The sequence below is a fragment of the Chanodichthys erythropterus genome, chromosome 21, assembly GCF_024489055.1.
Source record: "Chanodichthys erythropterus isolate Z2021 chromosome 21, ASM2448905v1, whole genome shotgun sequence".
Lineage (NCBI taxonomy): Eukaryota > Metazoa > Chordata > Actinopteri > Cypriniformes > Xenocyprididae > Chanodichthys > Chanodichthys erythropterus.
Window position 1 is genome coordinate 25,709,304 of NC_090241.1, and position 26,190 is coordinate 25,735,493.

Below are 26,190 nucleotides of genomic sequence, written 5' to 3' on the forward strand. Positions count from 1 at the left end.
AACGCAGCCCCAGTCACATGTGTACCTTACTTCTTCTCACCATTGCTTCCTGATGGTTTAGAGGACAATTAATCTAAGTCGCCCCCTGTCATTTTAAAGAACAGTTATTGAAAACTAAATAGGTCAAAAACTGCCCTATACAATCAGTTTAAATAGATGCAAAGAGTAAAAGGATGGAATGCTGAAGCTGTTATGTTTTTTTTATTTTTTAATAATTTTACTAATTAATATTACCATATATTCCTTGAATGGAACCAAACAAAGCTGCTACAGCCTTAAAGTCAATGTTGCACACAAGAGTGTTATGCACCTGTAATCACTGCATGTAAAAAAGGATTTTAAGTGCATTATCGAAATATTTCAATAATGTTTGAATTATACTTACGCCATAGAGATGACCATGAAATCCAGCCAGTTCCATGGGTCTCTGAGGAAGGTGAAGTCATCTATACAGAAACCTCGAGCCACAATTTTTGTGAGTGACTCAAAAGTGTAGATTCCTGTGAAGGTGTATCTGACAGAGTGCAAAAATAATGAATGAATGCATATAGATTAACTGCATGCTTACAATTTAAAGTCAAACTGATCATTTTCATTATTAAATGAAATATAGTTTTGTTTATAATTAATATTTCTCTCACTCTCACAGACAATTTTTTACTGCACATGATGCAATGCATTATGGTATTGGCTACAGCACAAAAGGCACATGCTGATTTTTAGAATTTAACCTTTTAGTGTCTTAAGAGGCAATATAATTAAGAAGGCAGCTTACTAGGTTTTGGAACCGAGCTTACCAATGGTTAAGAACTCCCACAAAACTCCATCACCCCCAGTTACCCCAAAAATAGACCCAGCAATTTTTAGGACTGGCCAAATTTCCAAGTGGAGCTCACACTGTCTTCAGTATTTTCTCCCTCCTAGCCAGTCATTAGCCTGTCACTCGGCTAACAATATAAGCCCTGCTTTTCAAGTACTCACTTTGAAGTGGTTGCTGGTTTGGAGTTTAAATTTATGATTCTAACCGTTTCTGCTATAACTTAGATTAGAATAGAATAGAATAGAATAGAATAGAATAGAATAGAATAGAATAGAATAGAATAGAATAGAATAGAATAGAATAGGGATGTGCACGAGTATTCCAGTACTCAGACGTGACAGTGACGATCGAGCATGAAAACGATGACTGTGACTTTAAAAAAATATATTTCTTTTTTTCTGATTGGGGCATTTTGGGCAGGACCTGAGGTCTGATAGGTTAGTAGTAGGACAGCATGCAGTCCAGACTGGCTATGGTTCTGAAAGTGTGCAGTGATGCCTGGAATCACTTTGATCATGAAAATACAGTAAAATGCAAGATGTGCAGTGCCAACATTATAATGAGAACACTATTGTAATAGAATGTTGTATATTCTTTGTGCTTTAGTTGCCAGCGTTTCAGCGTTGTTGTTATGGGAAGAGTGCATCCACAACTGGAGTTACAGATTCAGACAAGCATGGTCAAGTTCATGTGTGCATTCGCATCCTTTTGTGCAGATGAAAGTTGTAATATTATTTTTAATGTTGTATATATCTCTCATATAGGATGCGTTAGGTTGAGTTTATTAACCTGCTAGCAAAGCACTTCAGTTTACCAGTGTTCATTTTCATTAACTCTTCAGTGTCAGCTCAAACAGCAATGCCCAACATTATTGATTATAATTGGGTTATTTGAGATGAGTACTAGTTTTTAAATCTATCAGTACTCAAAATAAAAACAAAAATGACAAAAATGCCCATCCCTAGAATAGAATAGAATAGAATAGAATAGAATAGAATAGAATAGAATAGAATAGAATAGAATACTTACTCTACTTGTTTGGACCATTCTGGAGGATTGCTGAATGTCATGAAGACACAATTTGTCAAAATCGTACACATGATGATCATGCTGAAAACTGTAAGAAGTAGTTAAGGAAATCCTGAGGTGATGTCATAAATATTGATTATATATCAGAACTATGATGGAAAAGAGAAATCAATACAAAATCTGATATTATGTAGCAAACTCTGGGGTCAGAGGTCAGTTGTTGGTTGTAGAGATAGGCAATAACTACTTTCCATGAGGAAGTAGTATGTTGTTAGCCTCCATATGATTAATGGCCTTTAAAATCACTGTCGGTATCACAGCACAATGACTTTCCATTTGGTACTCTTTTTCTAAGTAACATTTAAGTGAAATAGTTAAACCATGTACTGTGATCCAGAATATAGGGTGTAAATGACAAAACCTATAAATCCAATAAAGCATTGTATGCAGATCTTAGACAGACTAAGCACAGAGTAGAAAGCACAATCATAACATGGACAATGTTTGGAGCACTGAAAAGGATATGAGTGTATCAAAATTTTAATTGCTATTCGCCTGAATAGGTTAAAAGGACTAATGATATATAACGAGGGCGTGGCACTGAAACGGAAGATAGTTTTTCCTTTGTTAAGCACTATAAAGGTCTGGGGAGAAAAAGAGGAAGGGGAGAAAAAGAGAGGAAGAGATATTAGCTACATATGTCAGTCTTTATGGTGAAAGAGCACAATAATTCACAAAAAGAAAGATGCCCAAGATGAGAAATTGCAATAAACAACATATATGACAGGTTAACATGACAAGAACTTTGACTTTATCCAGCTGCATTAAAAAAAAAAACTTGCAAAATGTATAAAATATCTTAATACACTCACATAACATTTTTACAAAATAAACTAAAAAATAATAAAATACATCACATTAATTCTGAATTACATTCAGGTTAAAGGCCATTTCTAAATCAAGCCTATTAAAACCCAACTAGAGATTTATTTACACGAATGGGGCTAAGACAACCGCAGTGAGCTCTGGCAAAGAGATGGACCTCTTACAGGAACTCAGACTGTAATACTAACGCTAATGCTAACCGCTAACACTGCGATCCATCAGAAGCAGAAGTGCTGACTCCAGATAGTGTGTGTGGGACACGGAAAAAAGCGAGAAGGAGGGGGGAGGGAGGGAGGGAAGGAAGGAAGGTGGGTCAAAAGCCCTGCAAAGCTCCTTTGATCCTACATAATGTAAGAAAAAAAGAGACAGAGAACCTATATCCAAATCCTCATCACTGAAACCACATGAATCCATGTCCTTCCAAGTGTACACAAACACACACACACATATACAGACTTCATGTCAAATAAGTAAATTTGTGTTTTTACATAATGTTAGATTTACAAATCAAATATTTTTTATTAATTATATTTAATTATTTATTAGATGTTTTCTTGTTTTAAGCATGAACCTCAATATAGATTTAGTTATTATTAAGATGTTTTTTATTTTATTTTATAAAAATAAACTTAATGAGATATATTATTGGAAAAGTCTTAATATCCTATGCAATTTTTCTTCAAATAAATTTCATCTCTTGTTTTAAGGATGTTTTGTAAAACAAGACAAAATACTAATTAAGACAATATTTCTTTAACCCTGCGATAAACATACAAAATAGTCTTTTTATGTCACACAAAACACAACTACAGTCACATACACGTTGGGTTTCCATGTTTTATGGGGACATTCCATAAACATAATGATTTTCATACTGTACAAACTGTATATTATGTCCCCCAACCCTAAACCTACCATCACAGAAAACTTTCTGCATTTTTAAATTTTCAAAAAACATCACTTAATATAATTTAAGCTGTTTTCCTCATGGGGACCAAAAAGTGTTGGATATTGCCATCTTTGTGGGGACATTTTGTCCCCGTAACGTAGGGTATACCTGAACCACACACACACACACACACACACACACACACACACACACACACACTAGGAAACACCACAGAGACGAGTGGATGAGAATCTTCCTGAAATCTAATTAGATTAAAAATAGACAGTTGTGTGAAGGAGGACAAAATGAGCACCCTCAACTCAGAGTATCCCTATCTCGCTCTATTTCTCATCTCCTTTTATTCACTGGATTTGTCTGTCTGTCTGAGCATTTAATCATGTCAAATACTACTTAACAAAAGTACTGCTTAACAAAATCATCATTTAAACGATAACGTATGTCAGACAGAAAACGCTGTGTCGCCCTTCTGAAGACAGCTGTCATTTTGAGGCACAGGATCCCAAAGACTGTCACACTAGCAAAAACTGTGAACCGCCCAGAAGACTCCATGTGTTACTGAATACTGAGCACTGGTTTCCCCAGAGTCTCTCTCTCTCTCACACACACACATACACACACACACTGCGACAGACTGTGGGCTTCCTCCGCTGGCGGGAGCTCCCACTCTCACAATGCTGCACTCTTCGCTGAGGACATAGCAGCAGTATCATGGCCTAAAAATCCAACAGCCTTTTTCTAATCTTCATATCTATGAGCATCATATTTATCACAATGTTAAAATGAGTGTGACCAGCACATGATTTCCATTTTAATTTCACAGTAAGCATCGAACAATCAAGCAACACATATAACCTTAACAGTTCTAGCCAAATAATCCATGATCATAACACTAGTATAGCGCCAACTGTGACTTCAACCCTTTGCCCTTGTGTCTATAAAAGGCCAGATATTTTGCAAGATCACACTTTTACAGATGATAATGTGGATGCATATGACCAAAACCAAAACATGCTATGAAAATATGAAGCTCAAAGGTCACATACATGTGATCACACCCTTATGTCAAGACCTGCACACACACACAATGCAGCCTATTGGTCTTTTCTTCTGACAGCCTAAGTGATATGCTGCAAAGCTACTGAAAATTTCATCATCTACAGAGAAGAGACATGAAGATGTGGACAAGAGCTGAGGGAACTGCTGCGGGGGAGGAGGATGAAGGAGGGAGAGAGGGAAAGGGGGGGGGGGGGGGGGTAATAGTGGAAAAACTGGATATAGCATCACTGTTGCACTTAACTCCAAGTACATCCGATCTACTCGACATCACTGAATGCACTTACTGTAAGGACTCAAATGACCAACACCCCCATCCAAATGCTAACCGACACTTCTCAATCTTTATTTACAACTTTCAAGATGCATCAAGATCTATCAATCCATCCAGAGAGTGAATAAAGTTGTAATGGTGTAACTGATAACATGCAGTATTGCCAAATAAGGATAAAGATTAATAAAGAATAAAGAAATATAAAGAAATACAAGAAAATAAAGAAATACAAGAAATCGATCGAATTGAAAAATAAAGAAACAAGGTAAAGATAAAAGTAATTTAAAAAAAATTTTAGAAAATGGGGTAATAATATAGATGCAAAATATGGTATAAACAAAATCTAATCATCGTAATCAATATTAAACAATCCATTAAACTATTTACTTATCTAAAATAAAATAATTGGTATAAACAAAATATAATCATTCATCTTTCTAGTAATAAAATTAAAAAATAGGGGAAGAATGTAGATACAAAACGTGCTATAAACAAGATATAATTGCTTATCAAAGTCATAAATCATCCATTTAAGCATCTATCTATTAAGACATATCTCTTTTTTACTTCTCTTCCCAAAGCTCAAATCCTCACACACAGCTGGTGAATAACTGCCGTCAGAAAACTGCATCCCATTTCCCTCAATCACATACATACAAACAAACTAACAAACACATGTGACTACAGGGCTTCCTGTAGGTTTATACGCCCATGACATTTCTGAATGGCTCTTTCACCCCACTTCTCAAGGGACCAGTAGAACTGCAACTCTGCACTTCTTCCTTGCATTCCTCTCGTCTCTTTATTCACTTTAACCCTTCCCCATAATGCATGGGGTGTACCACAGCTGCTGCAGTTATAACCCCCTCACACAAAAACATACCACTGCCTAAGGGGACGTAATATGTTGGATAGAACATGCTGGCAACAATTCACAAGATCCCTGTTAATGGAAGTTGGATATAGGTAAAGTGTGCAAAAGATAATGAAAAGGCAGACAAGACCAGTTCTGTTTCCTCTACTAATTTTTGCTCTTAAAAAAATCTCCTCAACTCCCACTGTATAACACATGCTACACTGTGCTCAGTTATGTAACACACACCTCTAGTGTGCCAACAAGGAGGTGCTGATGTGGTTGCACCACTTCTTTACCCATGAACATACACAGACTATACTAAGGTTGAGGGTTTAAGAAGTCACTGAAAAAAATCTTACTAAATAAACATGAGAACAGACATAAGGATTTTTTTTTTTTTTTTTAATTATTTGTTAAAGCATTCACACATGTATTCATATAGTTCACATATTGCCCAGATATAAAAAAAAAAAAAATATATATATATATATATATATATATATAGGAATGTGTGTAAATGCTTTACAAATAATAAAAAAAATAATTAAAAAATAATTAGTTCAAACGGCCCGTTTAAATTAACTGATTCAAAAATTAAACATAAACTTTTTTTCCATAACCTGTCATAAATGTGGAATTTGGCATGTTTACATTTTAGTAAAAAATATACCATATATAAATATTGCTATTTATTACCTTGCATTTTTAAATTGGTGCATAAAAAAATTATTTAGTGAAAAATTATCTGATTATTTTTTACATTTTACTGTATTTTATTTTGACTTTTGACATTTTGAATTTTGACTGTCACCTACAGTAAAATAAATAAAAATAAATAATTCAACTATAAAATAAACACTCAATTCCAGCTCTGTCTGATGATTTGGAATAATATAGAAAAATAATATTTGTACACATGAAAAGTATCATTGCCTTAAATTCAAGATTTATATAGTACATTCTGACACTGGAAGATCATAATTTACCAAGCTTTGTTAAAGCCACACACCCTACTGACATGTGTTAATTGCATTTTTATTGCCAATGTGTGAACAGCTTAAAACTAAGCTTAAAAAAAGAGACTTTCCCCCGACTTCCTAGGTTGTCTATGAAAGAATGTAAAGGTCTATATTTTTATGTGAAGGACTTGGGACGTTTTTGCTAGGAAAATCAAAAGTATGTGACGGTTATGCTGGCTCCTGAGACCCTTTCTTCTGTTCAATGACACATGAAATACATTGAAATTTTATACAAAGAAAAGGGATTAAGGGACATGTTGCCAGTGAATTGCAGAGCTGGTGCAAACATATCCACATAGCTCTGATCAGATGCTTTCTTAACTGCTGTTTTCTCACTTCTGTCATTTTTGTTGTGTGTTTATTTTGTTATTGAGAGAAAAGAGCACAGCATATATTTTATATATTCATCTAAACATCGTTCTTAGCAGCGTGGATGGCGTCAGGATATTCGTTCACTGTATATCACTGCAAAAGTATTTTCAACTTCTTTTTACTTCTAAGCAAAAAATGAAAAAGAACTCTGCTGTGAGTATATTGAATCACAATCATCACATTCAGTCTCTTGTATGTTATGTGTGCATGAGCACAAGCAATAAGTTGCTGGCTGCAGTTCACTCAGTTCATTCTACATATAGCCCCTTTAACTTGCATCCTAAAATATCCTAAAATACAGAAAAGAAAACTATATTGCGAACTGTTAGCTGTGAATCACCTTTGCTGAGAAATCTGAATTTCAACAAATCAATCTCAACAAATATCTTTACTAACCACATTTTCAGTGTTTTGTTTTGTTTTTAGAAATTTGTAAATCAATATTCTTATTTGTTACTATCTCATCTCATCTGTTAATTCATCCAAATTTAAAAAGTATAAAACATTAGTTTCATTCATTCATCTCCAAACATTTCCACCACCAACCAATCTGGTTCTTTCAGATGCCGGAGAGCGAAGCGTTCTGAACACTTCTTAATGTAGGATGAGTTTTAACAGGGATGATATGGGCTCAAAGTTCACTCACTTTCTTGTTCATATAGAAGGGGTCCAAGTCCTCCAGGGGCACCGCCAGCATTTGGGAGGGGACGTCCCCGTAAATAAAGGGCACGCTCTTCCCCGCTTCCAGGTCAGTGTTTGGCTTCGGTTTGTTGTCGTCATCGTCATCACGGTGACTGCTGTCAGATCTGGGCTTAACAGGTTTCTTTTTCTTTTCCTCAGCGATGCGCTTCTCAATGTTGGCCAAAGACTCTGGGGTGAACTTCTTGAAGCTATCGGGGCCTGGAGGTGCAAGCAGCTGCGCAGCCATATTGTCATCCTGCAGCAGAGTCCTCTTTATTTAGAAGCCATTCAGGACAGCCAGCTCTAGGAAAAGGAGGGGAGAGGGAGGCACCCAGACAGATGCAGAAAGGGAACGAGGAAAGAAAAATAACAGGAATTAAAATACAGTAAGTTCAAAAGTCATAAAAGTTAAACAAGGCAAATAATCACACACAAACAAAACAAACGTAAAAAACATTTCTATTATGTTTGTGTGATTTGATTTCAGTGGCCTGTGTTATTGGTCATCCTCTTTTGCAGCTCTCCCTCTTCTCTTTTTCTCACTCTTATACTCACACACACAAACACACACACACATTCATTACATCCATTAAGAAGTAGATGACCAAGCAGAATAATACCAAATGCGCTGCAGCACTGGAGGCTCAACCTGAATGTGTGTGTGTGTGTGTGCACAAGAGAGAGAGAGAGAGAACAAGAGACTGTACATTAGAGGCTAAGGTCATAACTGCATTACTGCCCTTATCAACCCTCTGTGATGACCTGGATTATCTATCTAATATTCCAGTCCATGATGTCATCAAGTCTGTTCCAAACAACACCATATTAAATATTCAATCAATTCAGACATATTTAATCTGCCCCTTCCTGATTTATTATGTAATGTCCTTGTTCAGATAGAAATCTCCACATTTAATCAGGTGTTTGTGGATCACATATCACAAGCTCCCCACTTATTTAATACTAAGGTTAAACGTTAGACACACTCTGCAGATTAAACACTTTCTGGCTGTTGTGGTTTTTCTTCTCAGATAATATAAAACTGAGAATTCTGTGCAGGGTTTATCTCATCATGCAAACATTTGCTTTAGTCCATAATCTCATTTGCAGGATGTTTTGCAGTCTTAACAAATTCAAAGGCAACATTAATGTCAAGTCATACTTGTCATGTCACATTTGTGATGTATTATGTTCTTACAGGAACTATTTCACCTGATAGTGTATCTTACTTGATTTCTATTGCAAAGATGCATTTGACTGTTAGCGACTTGACTACGAATCTCCAGCACAGGATCCAGTTTCTGACTGAACTTCCTAAAGAATACAAAACAACAACAACAACAACAACACTGTAAGGTTTTGTCAATACAGGCTGTCATAAAAACACTTTAGGACTGAGAATACTGATGATAAATACAACAAAATTAACTGTGCCCCTTTGCCATTTATGTTTGGAGCGGTGTCAGAACTAATATATTGACCAGACTAATTAATCAGCCGATATTTTGAGATTAACTGTGTCCAAAGTGGTACCTCCCTTTGTCTCAATTTCAGAATGTACTTATTAATAGATAAAAAATTGCCTTTTACATTGTTTTACGTTTAAGTATGTAAACGTATATAGCAGTGTATAAAATCTATCTATCTATGCACACACACACATATATATTTTAATGTTTTTGAAAGAAGTTCAAAAAATGCCATTTTATTTTAATCTATTTTAAAATGTAATTTAAACTTGAATTTCAATTTCAGCAGCTATTTCTCCAGTCTTCAATGTTGCATGATCTTTCAGAAATCATTCTAATATGCTGATTTGGTGCAAGTAACATTCAAGTAATCAGTCATTTGTTTTTAAACACAGTTGCAACAAAAACAACATTGCACATCCAACTCTTTACTCCAATCAACCCGAATTAGTCACAGTTGCACTCATGACATGCTGAGGAATTTGCCCACTAAACTTGCTTCAGCAGTTCTATTGCAGGTTAACAAATTTACTTCCACCGTAGAGCTTTGTCGGAGAATCCAATTCAAAGAGATTTATCACAAATGTGCAGGAAAAACTCTAAATGACATAAGTAGTACTTAATCACATTCTCCTGTGTTCCAGGTGTGTCGCAGAGTCAGTCCCAGCCTAGTCCCTCAGGATCCACAAAACTGGGCTATTCCTTTTCCAGAATGTCCCTTTACATGCATTGTGTACTGCAAAGCTGACTTGCGTTTACGGTCCTTTCTAGTACATTTAACCTTTTCTAGTAAATTAATTAGACAAGCAAATATAAGAAAACAATTATGAGAGACTCTTTGTATAAACGCACATAACCACCGTTGCCATAATGCCCTCTTCAATTGATTAATGAAGCTGCATGTTTGCAGACCATCACCTCCACACATCCGCATATCTTAACTAATGTAAGTGCTGTATGATGCGATAACAGCTTCTGACATTCTTTCACATTCACTTTCAAATATATTAAACCCAAAAGCCTACACAAACCATTGTCTAATCACTTGTCTTTTCGTGGGATTGTTTATGTCCAATGCTGAATCCCTGTTTTCTATATCCTTAATGACACAGACTGTTAATTATTTATACACCAAAAACTGATTCAGTTAAGTCAGCACCGGCCAAATCAATAGTGAAGTGCCCACGGTCACGTGACATTGCTCTTTATGATGGGTGACTTTATCATCATTAAAACATAGGTCTGTTGTTGATCAGGAAGCCATATGGCAAGTCATTTTAACATTTATTCATTTAAACTAGCATCATTTATATTAATATTAATATTTAAATTACTATTAAGCAATACAACTTTGAGTAGCATTTAATTTTGTCATTATTCAGTATTCATTAGATACTAGTACTTGTTTGTTAATAGACAATACATACTAGTACTAATTTCTTTGCTACATCTTGGTTTAGAAATCAAGTATTCACTTCCATCTATGTATTCTTATTATTGCTGGTACCAGTTTTACTATTCATTAGGAAGTAGAAATTATGTCTTAGTTACAAGAAAGAATAGAATAACTACTAGTATATAATGAATAGTTAGAAGCAAAATTCTATTGTACCACTCACTCTTAATTTACTAAGTAAATGTACTAAGGCTATGTTCAGACTGTCAGTCGAAATCCGATTCTTGTGCATATCCGATTGAAATCCGATTAGATTTAGCAAGTGTGAACAGCAAAAAAAAAAAAAAAAAAAAATCACATCAAATCCGACGTTTAGTTATTTAGCAATTTAGTTTTTTCTAATCTGTTTCAAGCTTCATTCATATGTGGTTTCAAATCACATTTCTGGAAATCCATTCCAGTCTGACTGTTCTGATTGGATTTTGCGAGGTTTATGTGACTTTCTCATGCCACGTAAAACATAAACGTCAGACGAAAACATGCTGAAAGTCGCTACAGAAACAAGGTTGTGTTGTTACAAAGTGCCAGATGAGTAGAAAATTACAATATAATGGAGACATGCGTTGAAACCGGTGGAGACGACAGTACAGAATGAAGCCACACTACCAGTCTCCTACGTTTCTGCCACTGCTACAGAAGATGCAGTAGTCCAGCTTGGCAGCTACACGTTGTCATGTTGTAAATAAGACAACATCTGTATTGCAAACTTTGCAATACAAAATGCAATCCCCTCCATGTTGCGGTTGTTGTTTTTTGGCATATACCCACCAACGCAACGTCACTGCCATAGAAACCAATGCAGACATCCCGGAAAACAAAAGAGCGGTATGGACACACAAATCGGATCTGAACAACTGCGATACACAATGTGGACAGTTGATAATTTTAGATCAGATTCCAATCGGATACACATATAATCGGATTTGGACTGATAGTGTGAATGTAGCCTAAGTATTACAAAAATAGTATTAGAAACATAAAAATAGATAAAAGTTAATGAATAATTGTTAAAACAGCTTGCCATAGATGCATTAGGTACAGCAACAAAGTAGTTTTTTTTTTTTTTTAATGGACTGTTTAGACAATTTAAATGATGTGCGTTTTAAGTTACAAGCGGACTGTGTCCAACCTCCAAGTCTCCTTCCTGGGATAGTGTAGAGACGCCTCAGCTCAAGGTGATACATCAGATAGACAGGCCCTGACAATACACACAATGACCTTAACAAAACTCCTGCATTCTCTTCCATATAGATTACGGTGTTTTGCAGGCACTGGCTACAGAAAAATTATGCTGTTTAATGGTACGCCCTCCACTTTCCTATTGCCCCAAGTTAAACACCTACACGTTAAACCCAAAATAACCGATGCCATTCGACAGGTTATAGGCTACTTACGTGCCTTCAAGCCAAGTCATTGCCTACTCTCATAGCTGGTAAAATGTACGTTCCGGTACCATCGCAAAAGGTATTCCTTATCAGGCAAGAATAAGTGTCGTTTGTATTTAGAAAGCAGACACAAATCCAATGCCTTCTGGATGCCGTCGAAGGCAGGTTCTTAGCGGTGCTGTCCGTTCAGCACCGCTCAGCGCGAGCTCACGATTGTCCACTAGGTTAGATGATGGGGGAAACAATCACATCTGCTGCCTCAAGCCATGATGAAACATCCCGACTAAAGCGACTTTTCCGTATTTGATGTCTTCAACTAAATGATATGGAAAGTGAATGTTCGGCCCCTGGCACTGTACATCGAGGGGAGGGGAGCAGCACAGCTGTCACGAGGACGAACCTCGCCGGCCTATCCCGCGTGGGGAATAAAAGCCTTAAAATCTGACTATAACTCGCTCTTTTATATTGCAACACACATACACACAAATATTTCCTTGCTTGACTAAATTTATCTCATTTTTACCTTTGTCACATTTGTTTGGTTACGCCAACAGTAGCTAACAAACATCTTATTCAGGGGAACGGTCCTCGTCATTTCAAAGCAAAATATAATTTACAAAGCATTTGCGTTCGTAAAAAACAATTCAGTTGATTCATAGTTCCGCCCCTGTTGGCCCCTCACACATGTATTATGCAATGTCTCCTCCAAACGAGCTTTGCGCGTCTGAATGCGCTATATGTTATGGGATTTACAGTTTAGTATGCCCAAGTTTGTTTGCGGTAATTATGGTATCTGGACATACACGCGTGGGCCCCACTCTCTCGACTGAAATACTGCAGTGGAGCTGAAGGGAGCTCGTGCGAAGGCACGAGCCAGCGAATCAATCTGTAAAACATCTAAATCTCAACGCCACTGACGTCTCAGACAGTCGTGCCTGCAATGTTTCACACGTCTCGAGTTTCTATCTCAATAGGTTCCGATTTCATTCTCGTCTGAACACTTCAAGAACATTTGGGACTCCTGTCCGCTCCAGCACCACACCCGTGCAGTCAGACCGTCCTATCTGTGATTTAACCCGCAACCGCGCAAACGGTCGGGCACATCAAGCCGCTAACGCTTTAGGGAGAAGTGAGTGAGAAAACGAGGGTGGAAGTCGCTGTTTTTAACGGCAAAACCGTAAACGCACCGATTCTAGAGAGTCCAGCCCAATGAAGTATGGCGAGGGTGACTCGAAGGGAGGGGGGATGCAGGCGCAGGGGGACTAAAAACTGCCACATTAGTGATTTTGACATGTTACGTTGCAAAATACTGTCATAAATGTCATCTGAATGCTGAATACTGCGTCTTGCGTCAGTCTGTCCGCACAATATTCCCATGCAATAAAGTTTGCGGCGGTCTTACTTGCCTGTCCCATGGTATGCGTATGTTCTACATTTCGACACAGACACACAGACTAATGTTATGTTTCCAGCGCCAGGCCAACACCCTCATTTACCTCAGTCAGACTTTTTCCCTTTGCACAGCCTCTGTTTGACCAGCACTACAGCTGTTAAGCAGTGCCTGGCGTGTTAATTGGCGTTTCCCTGCGTTTCCTGCAGCAAGCCTATTCACATCTGTGAGCAGAAAAGATGCTGAGCGCGAGAGACCGCTCTGCGGCAGATGAGTCCAGGTATGAGACACGCTCAGAACGGGCTATAAACACCTGAAAAAAACACGACACTTGCGCTGTAGACAAGAGAAAGTCTACTTACTTTTTCCGCATTAAGAGCGATCCATGTAGATCTTGCGTGTCTAAGGATGTTTAAAAGACCCAGGAGAAACTGCGGATGTCGCCATATTGTTGCCGCTATCTTCCTTCCCAGTGCGTACGGCTAGCCTGCATAATTGATGACTCTCAGCAAATTGTTAGGGAGCGTCTACAAGTACCCTACTTCCGACTTCCGTACTGACGGAGGGAACGCTGCAACGTAAGCGAAACAGCGCTAAAAGGGGATATCAATCACTGTTATGTGAGTCTAATTATATTTACCACTTCTCTGTAAAATTCATCTAATCTCCTAGTTTCTGTCTCAACAATTGTCGAATTGCCTCAAATGGAATTCACACAGTTAAATAAGAGCAGTTACTTCATTTTAAAAAATGATTAATTTTATTTTAAAGAACACAAGGATTTAATGGCCTTCATATTTTCCTACCAAATGCACACTATGTACCTTTTTAATTCGTTTTTTTTTTTTTTTTTTTTTTTTCAAAATTAGAAAAGAAGATCAGTTCTATAGAGCATTAAAGAATACACACAATATGCATTTATCATCATATGGAACTGATGAATCAGAATGAATTAAGGAATCAATTAAATAGTGATATATACTTCGGCACAGTCACATTTCAGTATCTTCACAATGGTTACCTGGAACAATTCTGATTAACGCAACATAAAAGTGTTCCAACAAAAACTTGTTTGGGATTTTGTATGTTTTTAAAGCAAAATGTTCCTTACAATCTCTACATTCTGATTAAATGTGAGGACAAACACAGAGATTCCAATGACAACTCCTGGGAAAACGTCAAAAAAGTATTTGTTAGGAAAACTAGTCTTTGGTGTTTTGAGAATGTGGCATTGTTTGTATTTGTGGGGTTGGTTCAAGCCCTATGGCAGTGTGGTTGTGGTCAAGAGTTGCAAGCAATAGTTAATCTTCCTCTAATCCTGTTAGGAAGTGAAAGGAAACAACAGCTTAAGACTTTTAGCCTACCTCCATCTCCCCCTTCTGGGCCACCTGAGCATCTTTTCTAGTTCTCACTGATGAGCCCCAAGTGGATGAAGCTTTGCTGTGCAATGCGCCACCAGCCAAGACTGTTCGGTCACTGTCCTTGGTGCTGAAGCCCCACTTCTTTATGTGAGCCGAATGGGACGTAAAGGCATCTTGACATTACACTGTCTGCAGAACAGATTAATAGAACACATTTTAATGTGTTTGTGATGTAAATATTTTGGGACTGTAGTCCTGCAAGTGTTACATGAGGTTTAAGATGGTGTCTTAAGACAGTGTCTTAAGATATTACTGTAAACCTAATCTCAAGTAAGAAATCCCTAAATCCTAATCTCAGTCACCATGGAGGATCTTAGGAATAAGTGCATTTGACAGGAGGATAGATAGATAGATAGATAGATAGATAGATAGATAGATAGATAGATAGATAGATAGATAGATAGATAGATAGATAGATAGATAGATAGATAGATAGATAGATAGATAGATAGATAGATTCCTGTCATATGGATATTTGAGTAATAGTGGTGAGTATTCAAAGATTTTTTATTTAGTAGCTAGTTTGCTTAAAGGTGCACTCAGTATTATTTTTTTCTTATGACAGATACGGTCAGTTTTAGTGTTCTGGCTTGATATAGCACTTGTCTTGGACGTACAAAGTGATGTGGATGGAGCATCTTCTAATACCGAGTGAAAGTGTCCGATAATTGGGTAGTTACCAAGATAAACTGAGCAGTGATCATCTGGTCATGTGATCTCAACATACTGGCCCTAATGAGATGACCAATCCACGTAGAATAAGCTTTTATTAGGCATAAGCCTTTGATTGAGTCTTCATCTCTTATTTGTGTGTATTGTGTCTTATTTGTGTACATGCTTTTAAACATACAGTGTTTCTCAAAATTACTATTCATTTAATTGTGTGTTAAAACTTTTAGTGAGGAAAAAAATACTAAAACCACTACACTACGTGAAAAAAAAGAGAAGATCCACTACGATTATTTATACACGGACGCCATCTGCCGACAGGCTGGAGTACTGCTCGGACTGGAGTCTATTACATGCGTCGAACATGCTGATTGGTCAGTTGTCACAAGGTACGCGCAGCTACTCCCTTCTTGTCTGTCAGATGTAGGTTAGGTTTGTTGGTAAAAATGACGCTGTTTATGAACGCTTGTGCTTTTTTATTCAAAGTCCTCACTTTACCGCTGCACGTTGCAGAGCTGGTTGGACTTTTGTCTTTCTACAAACGCGTATTTCCTCTATTAGTCTATAAAATAACGTTTTCATACAATGACAAAATGAACGAGAAGAAACGGGAACTGTTTCGAAACCTGGCCAAATTCTACCCCCCGAAAGGCTGTCTGCGCATCTTGGAGGTGGGCTGCGGATCCGGGGCGAACTTCGAGCACTACCCGACGGGCTGCAAGATCACATGCATCGACCCCAACCCGCATTTCAAAAACTACCTGGAGAAAAGCATGGCGAAGAACGACCACCTCGTATACGACAGCTTCGTAGTGGCGTCGGGGGAGAATCTACAGGCGGTGGAGGACAACTCGGTGGATGTTGTGGTGTGCACACTGGTTCTGTGTTCAGTCAAAGATACTCCGAAAGTTCTGCAAGAAGCAAAGAGAGTTCTTAGGCCTGTAAGTTTATGACAGTCAGCGCTCAGGTGGAACTTTGTCACATTTCATAAATTGAACTCTTATCACTACCAATCCATAAAAGAGTGCATAAAGAATTCAATAATTACATCTGAGATGAAAGGTAACAACATTACTTAACCATGTAGATGTAGATCGTCGTTTGCTGTGATAATCCCATTAGAAACAACTGTTTGTTTTAGGTCAAATGTCACTATACAGATTAGTAGGCTACTATTTCAAGACCGTTTAAATACTAGATCCTTTTAAACTAACCCGCATGTCTTCAAATACACAATTTTGGCTTGAGTAATATAAATATTGTACTTTTTTGTTCTTCAGGGAGGAGCATTTTTCTTCATTGAACATGTGGTGTCTGACCCCTCAACCTGGACTTATTTTTTTCAACATGTTTTTCAGCCATTCTGGTAATATAACTACACTATTTATAAAATCACCATATTATATTACTTACAGTCTCCAATTAATTTTAATAACTTTTAAAAGTAAAGTCATTCATCTCAAGCTAGAATACATAAGTAAATTAATGTATGCATGAATTGAAATTGACATTCTAATTGGAGGCTTTTGTAAATGTAAAAGCTAAAAGACTATGTTGGAGCTTTGAAAAACATGGAGTTGTTTAAATTCCTGCATAAATATATCAAACATTTATATTTACTCTCCCACAGGTAAGTCGAGGTCATTGGTTTATTTGGACAGAGAGAGGGAGAGGGAGGAATGGTTTAATTATAAAACCAGAATTTATCCATTTACCATAACAACGGTGGAACACTGGTAACAAAGCATATGACTGCAATAGAATAAGAAAGTCTATAACTGTACTTGTATGTTTGTCAGGTACTATTTTGGCGATGGCTGTGAGACAACCCGAGCTACTTGGAAGCACATTGAGGCAGCTGGCTTCTCTGACCTGCAGCTACGCCACATCCAAGCTCCTCTGTTTTTTATGATCAAACCACACATTGTTGGTTATGCCATCAAATAATGAGTATAAATTTGTCCCAAACAAACAAAAAAAAAATTCTAAAGGCTTTATCAAACATGTTTCTTTCAGTAAGCTGATTAATTTCACCATTTACTTTTAAATGTGTTTTTATGAAAGAGCAATTTGTATTAACATGCAAATACTTAATCTCAAGACTGTATTGCACATTTTATATTACTGCACCTTGTTGCATGAGTATACTTACATGTCTGTAAAACACTATCAAGATGGTACAAAAATAGAAGCAGGTAAAACAACACAATGCTTTCATCTATATAAAACAGACTTTAGGATATTAATGCAGGCCAGCTTTTGTGAGGTTGTGGTTAATGAATAAAAGCGCCATACTGCCATCTAGTGGTCAGGATGAATGCGTGTCATACAAAGTATGGTCTGGTTTCACAGAAAGGGTTTAGATTGAGCCAGGATTAGGCTTGAGTTCAATTGGACATTTAGCTTTTATAAACGTGCCCTATATATAAAAAATTAAATAAACAAATAAAAAACATTAATGGTGGGCATCTTGAAACAAATATTTTAAGATATGTAAGTGCAAGTTGAAACAGCTCAAACAAGCATTTTAGTCTGGGACTAGGCTTAATTCCCGTCTCTGTGAAACCAGGGGTTGATATAATAGGCCTACCATGGGATTACCTAAAAGTACATAAATACTTTCAAAATCAGCTTACATTCTCCACCTTTTCATTTTTGACACTGCTTCACACGTCATGGTCGCATTACCACCTTGCGCATACGTATTTTTTTCTATTTAACTGCCCGTCGTCAATTATTCCTTAATTATATACACCATTTTCCTAACGATCGTACTGCGTTTTAGATTGTGGGAGACACACTTCCGGTTTGGGGAAGTTCCCATCAAAAACACTGGAACAAATCATTTCAAATCACAAGGTTGCGCTACAAATAATGCGTATCCATCTGTTTGACTGGATGAGCTGTAAAATGTCCTTCATGTTCTTTTTTCAGACGTTAGGAGAATAATTTTAATGTGATATGGTATAACAAGAACACCTATAGCAAGAGCTCTTCAGTCACTGAATTTTTTTCCTCCCTTTTTTTTTCTTTTTTCCCCAATATGAAAAAACAACACAGCTATTGCGCATTTGTGGTCAGCTCTCCCGATTTAATTTACGATAATAATTCAATGGAATGCATATATCAACTCGTTTTCTTCCCAAATCCTCACGTCTTTTTCCAGGTTTGTTTTTAAATGCATGCTTTAAAATGTAATTGTCTCTTTCACTTAATCCCTAGCAGTGTTTACTGGAATGTTTCTAAAGCAAACATGAAAATGTCCTAAAACACTTTTATCACTCAGTGTTCCAGTCAATGAACATTTTTGATTAAGGCAACGTACAATACAGACTGATATTTAACACGTCTGTATTATTGCTGCGTAAATAATCGATCTTTTGGAGTTATTCATGTAGTGTAGGCTATGTTGTAATTTGTTTATACACTTTCATTTCCTTTTAATGTTCGATGGTTAAAGGGTGAATAATGCCATCTCATTTTACCCAGTTTTTTTTAAAATGCTTGCCTTCATAGAGCGATCCTGTTTACATTTTACTTCAACGGCAGACTGAAGTAACCTACTGCCCTGGGGTGAGTTTCCCAAAGCGAAATATGGTCGCAAGTTTCGTCGTTATCAGACCCTTAATCGCCTACGTCACTGTGACGCCACCGCTGTAGCTGGAGGCAAAACATAAATAAGAACTAATAGCGGGCGCGCTAAAAGTTTGAGGTTTTAACTTTAAAATGTCGTCTTGTTGTGTTTTTTTGGCTGCCAGAATAGAAGGAACAGGACTTTTGGTTCAAAACTAAAGTTTTACCAGATCCCGGCAGACATTCACAGAAATCAAAAAGATAATTGTGGTTGAAAGCAATACAGTCTACAGACTGGACGGAGACGATAATAAATAATACTCGTGTTTGCAGTGCACACTTCATATCAGGTAAAGTAATCAATGCATATGTAATTGTGTGTTGGTTTTATCTAGTAGGCTACAAATCAGCAAGTTTCTGTTTTATAGGTGAAAAGTCGCCAACTTTCAGCGCACTAGCTAGCTTAAATGTTAAACATACAGCGATAGATGTGTGTGCCATCCTGTGAATGGTCTCTTAAAATAATCCAAATTTCTATCCATAATCATAGCCCAGCGTTAGGTTACAACTTACATTAGACAATAAGCCTTGACAAAATTACCCAAACCACCCGAAAGTAATTCATATGTTGTCTAGGAAATATCCAAAACTTAAGTTAATTTACAAAAATAGCTGTCACGGTCCCGCAGTGTCAGTGACTATACCTACATATTCGGACAGTTCTGAACCTTATTCTGCATCTGTGTTCAATAAATCCCTCCTAAAACATGCTAGCTTACGCTTGTCAACATTGAGTCCAGCGTCTCTTTTTGCCTCCAGCTAAGCCCCGCCCACCAGGAAACTTTGCAATGTTTACAAACTTTGAAGGGGTCTATAGAGTTCAATGGGACTAACGACCATAGTTGACTAACAATGCTTTCGGGAAACGCACCCCTGACTGACATGCGTCCAAGATATATATTGGTCAGTGGTTAGCAGCTTACTTATCAAATGTAGTTAAGCCACGGTCACGCTAAACTTTGAGCGCGTGAAATTCCCCAAGTGGTGCTCACTGTAGAGCCAAATGAGATCCAGCTCCACCTCTGTGGATCTTCAACCCTGCTCCTGGGGACCCACTATCCTGGAGAGTTTAGCTCCAACCCTAATCAAACACGCCTGACGCAGCTAATCAAGCTCTTCAGGATGGCTTGAAACTAGTTACACATGCAGGTGTGCTGAAGCAGGTTGGAAATAAACTTTCCAGGATGGAGTTAAGAGTGTTTTTGGACCTTCTAGCTCCACCCATTATGCCCAAATTACACCCAGAGAGGGGGGGCTGGACGTCCAGAGAGACTGACTTCACGCTCCACCCATGGCTCTGAAATCAGCAGCAGCCACTCAAAATTTCTGCGGACACTAACGGTCGAAATACTCATCATACTCTGCTGCGTCCTTTTAAAAAACAAAATTCAACATATAATACATCCAAAATGTAAAACTATGCAGTCTACCTTACTTTACTGTAAAGCTGCAATCCTACAGTGCAGATTTAAAGCTTGCGTTTAAAAAAAACGTTAAAAGAAGAAGAGGTCACGCCGTGACGTATCACTGTCTTCTGGTCACGTGTCTTCACAGTCATAGGGTGCGTCTCAATCAGCTCCCTAGTTCAGAAGTCAGGGCACTGATCAGGGAATTTACATGATATACTATTTCACGACCTAGGGCGCTAGGGAGCTGATTGAGACGCAGGGATAGACATAATAAATGGGCGGAGTGACCAAACTTGAACTTTAGAATGAGCTTGCGTTTCCGAAGAACGAAAAGTGTGTTTCAGGTAATGTGGGAAACCGAGGCTTTCTGAAGCATTTGAGGCTTTCATCAAATTGTGCCGAAAAACGGTTCATTACTCGAAGCTTTTAACACAGTGCGCATTAGCGACATCTGGTGGTCAGACCTGTTTTCTCCACCATATCTAAATCATTGCGGAGCAGATCTACGGTTTGAAAAAGCACGTGAACAAAGCTTCGGAAGTCCGTGACATACGGAATCACTTTTGTCTTGAATCAGTTCTATCTAACGTTAATCTGATCTAATGTCTTCTAAATTAATTTGTGACTATGAGACCACCACTCGTGTCATGTATAACCTACAACGGATTCACATACTGATCAATAATATATACAATGATGTGATCATAACTGACATGAGTAGGCTAGTTGAAATATTTTGGATGAGCTGGATAACCCTTATATTCTGTTCAGGGTCTCTAAGACCTATCATAAAACCGATATCATAAAACATGATTAAATGCATTTTCCTTTTATGCATCAGGCGAAGCGCCAATTTTTTCAAACTAGCTGTCTCGACGTCATCAATCACGTGGTATTGTCAATTCTATACAACCTTCGGTACAGTGTGTGGTGATACCATAGACGGGTGATACTGATACAATAGTTCTTTGAAAACTGCGTCGGAGCACCGGTATCAACCGTCCCATCACTAGTTTCAGGTGTGTTGGTAAAAATGACGCTGTTTATGAACGCTTGCGCTTTTTTATTCAAAGTCCTCACTTTACCGCTGCACGTTGCAGAGCTGGTTGGACTTTTTATACACACGCGTTTTTCCTCGAGTCGTGTATAACTTTACGTTAGCGTACAATGAATTAATGAACGATAAGAAAAGCGAACTGTTTCGAAACCTGGCCAAATTCTACCCCCCGAAAGGCTGTCTGCGCATCTTGGAGGTGGGCTGCGGATCCGGGGCGAACTTCGAGCACTACCCGACGGGCTGCAAGATCACATGCATCGACCCCAACCCGCATTTCAAAAACTACCTGGAGAAAAGCATGGCGAAGAACGACCACCTCGTATACGACAGCTTCGTAGTGGCGTCGGGGGAGAATCTACAGGCGGTGGAGGACAACTCGGTGGATGTTGTGGTGTGCACACTGGTTCTGTGTTCAGTCAAAGATACTCCGAAAGTTCTGCAAGAAGCAAAGAGAGTTCTTAGGCCTGTAAGTTTTTGACAGTCAGGACCCAGCTGAAACTATTATTACATTTGGTATATTATCACATTTCATAATACAGTTAGACTGTTTCCAAGTGCTTTTAAATACAAAAATGATTATATTATATTCACAATTTTGGGTTAAGAAATATACAGTGCACAGCATAAATAAGTACACCCCATCTGAAACTTCGGAAAGTCAGCAATTACTCAATTACTTAGAAGACATTAGGGTTCTTTAGAGATATGTCTGCTTAATCATTTACCAAAGAAGCATGTCAAAATTATTCAGGAAAATAAGATTTTCTTATCAAGGTGATACAATGTTGTGTAGCAAAAATGAGTACACCCTCCTAAAAGTTTTTTTTTTCTGGTGTAAGTTTAAGGCAATGTTTGATCAACAGGTAAGTATGTTGAACCAAAATATTTAAAGAGAAGTTCTTGACAATTAAAAGTGTTATATATCCCACTGAATCATTCTCAGACTTAATGTTGACAACAATGAAACCACTTGAGAGAGAACTGTCAGGAGACTTATTTCTGAGCACAAAGGAGGACAGTGGTACAAGAAGATTACCAAATTATTGTATTAAGTGTGAAAATATAGCAAAAGTAACACGGAAATTCAAAAACAATGGCCTTCATTTTAAGCTTTCATTTAGTGATGAAGGATTTTTTTTGCTACACGAAGAGCAGGAGAAATACCAAGCGAGTGTCTCAGAGCCAGCAAAAGCTATGAAAAGAGTGACTGTTTATCTCACAGAGTAAGATGCAGCCTGCAGAAATGACATGCGTGGTTGTTGTTCTCACTGGAACTACCTACTGTAGCCAAAGCACAATAAAGTCAGTTAGCCATTTCCAGAGCCCATATTCACAAAATATAGATTCTGGGAATCAATACTCTGGTCTCATGACACCAAATCAATCATTTTGGATCTAACAGCATCCAAAACGTTATGGTGTTGCTAGAGGAGGAGTACAGTGAGAAGTGCCTGGTTCCCACAGTAAAGTTCAGTGGAAGTAAAGCTCTTATATAGGGATGTATGAGTGCTGAAGGTGTGAAGGAGTTGTGCTTTATCATTGCTGTCATGAATTCACACACCACTGTGTAATTTAATACACAAACTTGAAACAGAAGATGTTACTCTTTCATCATTCCCTGCATTGTTGGGCATTTTTTCAACATGACAATGAGGATATGCATTCTCCCAAGGTGAAAAACCTTCTGGACATGTATTTCACCAAGTCTTAACACTCTTGAGCGCCTGTGGGGGATTCTGTAGAGACGAGTTGAGCAACACTCCCCATTAAAGATCAGGGCATTTAAGGAACTCATCATCCAGGAGTTAAACAGGACAGATGTGACAATTTGTCATGAACTTGTACACTCCGTGCCAAGAAGGATCAGACCAGTATATTCAAAATTATGGAGGGCATACTAAGTACTAGAATATTATACATTTGTTTAAATAAATCTAGGATGTACTCATTTCTGCAATCCTTAATTTAAATTTGATCCTAATTTACTTATTTTATGGCTATTAATGACATATATTTCTCAGTTTTTATTATGTATCTGTTTAATACATTTTAGTTTTGCCATCTTTCCATGAATTGTGTTAGTGATCATAAAGAAAATACATCTTTTGTATTTGTTCAGAGGGGGTGTACTCATTTATGCTGTGCACTGTAAATAGTGTACTTTGTTTTTTTCAGGGAGGAGCACTTTTCTTCCTTGAACATGTGGTGTCTGACCCCTCAACCTGGACTTACTTTTTTCAACATGTTCTTCAGCCATTCTGGTATTATAAAAACACATTTTCACCATTATATTTTACTTATGGTCTTCATTGAACTTTAATAAGCCTTATAAAGTTATTTATCTGAAGCTAGAGTAAATAAGAACAATTAGGGGAATTTATATAGTGGCAAAATGTAAACATTCTTATTGAAATTACAGCTTTTGTAAATGCAAAAGCTAAAAAGACTTTGATGGAGCTTTGAAAAACATGGCTTTGGTTATGCCTGCATAAATATATAAAAATATAATTAGCCTCCCACTGCCTATCACCCACCCATTAGGTTGGGTTCTTTTTGACAGGGAAAGAGGAGTGGTATGGAGCCCCTAAAGGGACATGGTGAAAGAAATAAATTTGAGATGGATATGAGATGAGATTGCGAGCGAACGCAAAGTTTCTTGGGGAACACAAAAAGCATTGACTTGTTTTTCCTGCAATCACATTTTTTCCCCAACACCATGTCCCTTTGGGGGCTCTGTAATATGGTTTGATTGTAAAGATTTTTTTTTTTTTTTTGCTATAAAACCAGAATGTATCCATTTAAAGGCACAATACATAAGATTTCTGGATTAAAATATCCAAAAAACAACTAGAAGTGTTATATATTTTATTTCATATTGTTGACGTACTTAATTTATCCCAGATGTTTCCATGAATGTTTAAATCTAGAGAAATAAGCAATTTTAACCAGGACATGGACCATGTCTGTGCGTTGCCTATCAATGACATTTGATGTCGAGGCGTTACCCTCGATTTCCGGTTTTATTTTGTAGAAACCATGGAAACTCCAAAGATGCTTTAATATTTTTCTATCTTTTATTATACAAAGGGAACTACTGTTTGGCTACATTTATAGACAAACTAATCATTGATATATAGTTATATAGGAAGTGGTCGTCTGCGTAATAATAAAAGCTCTGCTGCTCTTGAGCCGTGTGTTGCGCTCGTCTCTCATTAGCAATCGCTCCAGCCGCCTCGTTCAGCTCCCCCAGCACTCTGCCCTGCTTTGCTTAATACTACAGTAATGTTAATAATCTCATCCATGAACATGATTTCTGTCTAAGTCCCATCCTGATTCTTTTCCACCGGCTGTGAGGTGAAGACGACATCTCCCATGATTCCGTTCTCAATCTTGGCATCATCAAGCTATGCCTTTGTTTTGAATAGGCGACCTATAGTGGCAAAAAATTATATACCGTGCCTTTAACACATCAGTGTTGGAATACTGGTGAAAAAGCATATGATCACAATTGAATAGGAGTCTAACTTTACTTTGTATGTTTGTCAGGTACTATTTAAATGATGGTTGTGATACAACCCGAGCTACTTGGAAGCACATTGAGGCAGCTGGCTTCTCCGTCCTGCAGCTACGCCACATCCAAGCTCCTCTGTTTTTTATGCTGAAACCACACATTGTTGGTTATGCCATCAAATAATGAGTATGAACTTTGCCACACACAAAGGGTGTGTTCACGCTTGTAGTTAAGATTTTCTGAAGCATTTTTTTTTTCTTCGCAGTAAGCTTATTCACTACACTGTCCACTTTTAAATGTATCTGCATGGATGAGCAATTGGTATTATACCATAAAATAAGTTTGTTTAACATGCCAAGACTCCATTTCAAGACAGCATTATATATATCACTGTATCTTGTTTTATGAATATCCTGTCTGTAAAATACATCACTATCAAGATTATACAAAAATACAAGCAGGTAAATCAAAGTTCTTTTATCTATATAAAACAGGCTTTTGAAAATTAATGCATAAAAGAGCCATAAAGCCATCTAGTGGTTGGAAGGAATGAGTGTCATATAAAGTGTAAGTGAATAAATTCAGGAAGCATACATTTAATTTTGCCTTCATACTTCTATACTTGTAATACCATGGGATTAGCTAAAAGTACATAAATATAATCAAAAACCCCACCCTGCATTTTCCACCTTTAAATTTTGACAGACACTGTTTCTCTTCAACTGATTTTTCAAATTTCCTTTTCCTTTTTTTTTTTTTTTTTCCATAATTGTATATCAGAAATATTATATGTAAATGTTAAATGGTTGTTGTATTAAAAAAGATAGCCAGAAAACCAAATACATCAAATACAGACCAACATCATTCGATAAGCTAACCTTGCGTCTCCTA

At 37.4% G+C, this 26,190-nt stretch overlaps 2 protein-coding genes and 1 pseudogene across 2 annotated transcripts in view; 2 read left to right on the forward strand and 1 right to left on the reverse strand.

The window, feature by feature from the left end:
* The window catches only part of scn8ab (sodium channel, voltage gated, type VIII, alpha subunit b), a 53,758-nt gene extending 39,661 nt beyond the window's left edge, over positions 1-14,097 (reverse strand). The window contains exons 1-6 of the mRNA XM_067373630.1: positions 13,962-14,097; positions 9,129-9,213; positions 7,865-8,202; positions 2,375-2,493; positions 1,850-1,939; positions 386-514 (exon numbers count right to left, since the gene is read on the reverse strand). Coding sequence (XP_067229731.1) covers positions 386-514; positions 1,850-1,939; positions 2,375-2,493; positions 7,865-8,146 — 620 coding nt within the window. The 5' untranslated portion in view covers positions 8,147-8,202; positions 9,129-9,213; positions 13,962-14,097. The remainder of the gene's footprint in view (positions 1-385; positions 515-1,849; positions 1,940-2,374; positions 2,494-7,864; positions 8,203-9,128; positions 9,214-13,961) is intronic.
* Positions 14,098-16,084: 1,987 nt separating this feature from the next.
* On the forward strand, positions 16,085-18,278 carry LOC137011108 (thiol S-methyltransferase TMT1A-like). Its single transcript, XM_067373707.1, has 3 exons — positions 16,085-16,630; positions 16,970-17,055; positions 17,489-18,278. The coding sequence occupies exons 1-3, from the start codon at positions 16,136-16,138 to the stop codon at positions 17,634-17,636; spliced, it is 729 nt and encodes a 242-aa protein (XP_067229808.1). The 5' UTR covers positions 16,085-16,135; the 3' UTR covers positions 17,637-18,278.
* A 3,411-nt stretch (positions 18,279-21,689) lies between these two features.
* Positions 21,690-26,084, forward strand: LOC137010978 (thiol S-methyltransferase TMT1A-like; annotated as a pseudogene).
* Positions 26,085-26,190: the final 106 nt, after the last annotated feature.

Excerpts from the sequence above, each read along its gene's own strand:
- LOC137011108 (XM_067373707.1), top strand. The coding sequence starts at position 16,136 with ATGACGCTGTTTATGAACGCTTGTGCTTTTTTATTCAAAGTCCTCACT. Across the intron at positions 16,631-16,969 it reads CAAAGAGAGTTCTTAGGCCT|GGAGGAGCATTTTTCTTCAT; the intron begins GTAAGTTTATGA and ends TTTGTTCTTCAG. Across the intron at positions 17,056-17,488 it reads CATGTTTTTCAGCCATTCTG|GTACTATTTTGGCGATGGCT; the intron begins GTAATATAACTA and ends TATGTTTGTCAG.